The following is a 2,138-nucleotide window of genomic DNA, read 5'->3' as shown; positions in this document are numbered from 1 at the left end:
TCAAAGACTAGCGGTCCTGTTGCTCTATTTTCACCTGTAAAGCAGGAGTGGGGTAAGCGGAGGTTTACCCTGGTGCAGGTGTGCCGCAGCGATCAGTTGAAGAATCCACGAGTTTCTCTGTGAATTTCCCATTACGTCGTTGCGCACTCGGTGCTTGTTTAGGGGTTTTTTCGCTGTAAAAAGAAGTTTTCTCCCCACGCACAACGGACACTAATGTTTTTGTCACTTTTTATGGAATCAAACTCAAAGTAAGGTCAGTACTTCCAAGCTTTAAACGCTGCATGCTCATACTCTCTCCCGCACTCGATATATTATCCATTGTTGATCTGCACACAGCTGTTGTCATGAACGTCGCACTTGCTTACATCACTGTCATGAGACATTCTCGCAAACAAATCACGGTTTTAGTAACGCAGTAACGCAGCGTTCCTACGGGAAAGTAACGGTAGTCTATTACCGTTTTGCAATAGTAATCCCTTACTTTACTCGTTACTTGAAAAAAGTAATCAGATTAACGTGTTACTGCCCATCTCTGCTCACCAATAAGTGAATGAGGTACTGAAGATACAAAAACAAAGTAAATGAAAAGCATCTGGGAATATGATAAACAGAAAGCCAATATAGAGCAATTCCTTATTAAAACTAAAAGAGACAAGAGCACTTAGAGTGTCAAACAACCCCAGATGGCAAGGTTTATAGATTTTCACATTTAGTGTGACCTTGACCTGACTTTCAACAAACCCAAATCAGCTCAAGCTGTTTTTGCTCTCTACAATCACACACAATGACCCAATTACCACGAGTATGTTTTTGCAAATTACATTATATTAAAACGATGCACAGAAATAACACGGGCAGAAAGTAATCAGGTGAAAACATTTATTTGGTCATTTTTTCCTTTTTTTTTTAATTTTTTTTAATGAAAAGTTTCATTCCACCTCCCCGAAACCAATAGTTCATTCTGAATTCTGTTTGCATGGACCGTTATTATTCTACCGCAACCAATCAGAATAGAAAGCTCGGTGTTTCTGGAAATAGATGTTGCTGGGGAGTTTTTTCCACCTTAAACTAAGCATTATCCACCTCTGTTGTGTTGTAATGGAGGCAAAAGCTTAGCTGACGAAACTGAAAATATCTGCAGTGCACGGCTGCAGGTCATTTGAGGTTAAGTGTTAAAAAACAAATAAATGAGGTTGAATTTAGTCTCTGGAGTGTGAGCATATCACTTTGCCTTTACCTCATAGTGACAGTTGTAAATGTAATATGGCAAGGTAAATAAAAAATATGTATGAATTAGGCCAAAGAACAATGCTATTTATGCTGCTGGATATTTTACCAGGTGCTGTTTCCTGTTCAAACACATTACAAATGATCAGACCACAGCAGTCCCACAGGATCACATGACACCAGCTGCATGGGTGTACTGTGATTCTTCTTTGGTGTCGTATATATTTAAATTGTCAGTAAGCCTTAACAACAGTGTTTTTGCACAGCTTTGAGTGTTTTGTGAGTCATTTAGGTTTCATTGACTGTAAAAATGTTTGTATCTAGGGTGAACCAGGCCAGTCGGGGCCGCCAGGAGAAAGAGGGCCTAGAGGAGAACGTGGACCTGATGTAAGCTACAGCCACACAGATAATGAGCTGACCATGCATGCAAGTTTGAGATCCAGGTGCATTGTTCTCTCTGTGGTGTGTGTGTGTGTGTGTGTGTGTGTAGGGGGATCCAGGACCAGCAGGCGATTCTGGGCTCACTGTGAGTAAAATTTTAAAAAGACTGATGTATTTTAATGCAAGAATTCCTTTACTCACTTCAGTGTATTACTTTAATCTGCACACATGTCACTGCAGGAATGTGATGTCATGAGCTACATCAGAGAGACGTGTGGTTGCTGCGGTAAGAAAGTATAAGCACTCAAACACAGCTTCATAAATGTGGTGTTTAAACGCGCTGATGGTCTTCTTGTTGTTTGTCTCTCAGACTGCGAGAAGCACTGTGGAGCTATGGACATCGTGTTTGTAATTGATAGCTCAGAGAGTGTCGGGCTGACAAACTTTACCCTGGAGAAGAACTTTGTTATCAACACCATCAACAGGCTGGGATCTATGGCGCCCGAACCTACATCAACAACAGGTAACGT

The 2,138-nt window shown here is 41.0% G+C and overlaps 1 protein-coding gene across 2 annotated transcripts in view; it reads left to right on the top strand.

Annotated features, from left to right (window-relative positions):
- Positions 1-2,138, top strand: part of LOC102201081 (collagen alpha-2(VI) chain-like) — a 17,742-nt gene that overhangs the window by 12,492 nt on the left and 3,112 nt on the right. For both annotated transcript variants that reach the window (XM_013908371.1, XM_013908372.1), the window contains exons 22-25: positions 1,552-1,614; positions 1,718-1,753; positions 1,849-1,894; positions 1,979-2,042. In XM_013908371.1, the coding sequence (XP_013763825.1) occupies positions 1,552-1,614; positions 1,718-1,753; positions 1,849-1,894; positions 1,979-2,042 (209 nt within the window). The remainder of the gene's footprint in view (positions 1-1,551; positions 1,615-1,717; positions 1,754-1,848; positions 1,895-1,978; positions 2,043-2,138) is intronic.

The sequence above is a fragment of the Pundamilia nyererei genome, unplaced genomic scaffold (assembly GCF_000239375.1).
Source record: "Pundamilia nyererei isolate P.nyererei 1_Seehausen unplaced genomic scaffold, PunNye1.0 scaffold00009, whole genome shotgun sequence".
NCBI classification, from domain to species: Eukaryota; Metazoa; Chordata; class Actinopteri; order Cichliformes; family Cichlidae; genus Pundamilia; species Pundamilia nyererei.
The sequence above is the reverse complement of the archived record's forward strand: the minus strand, read 5'-3'. Positions and strand labels throughout refer to the sequence as shown.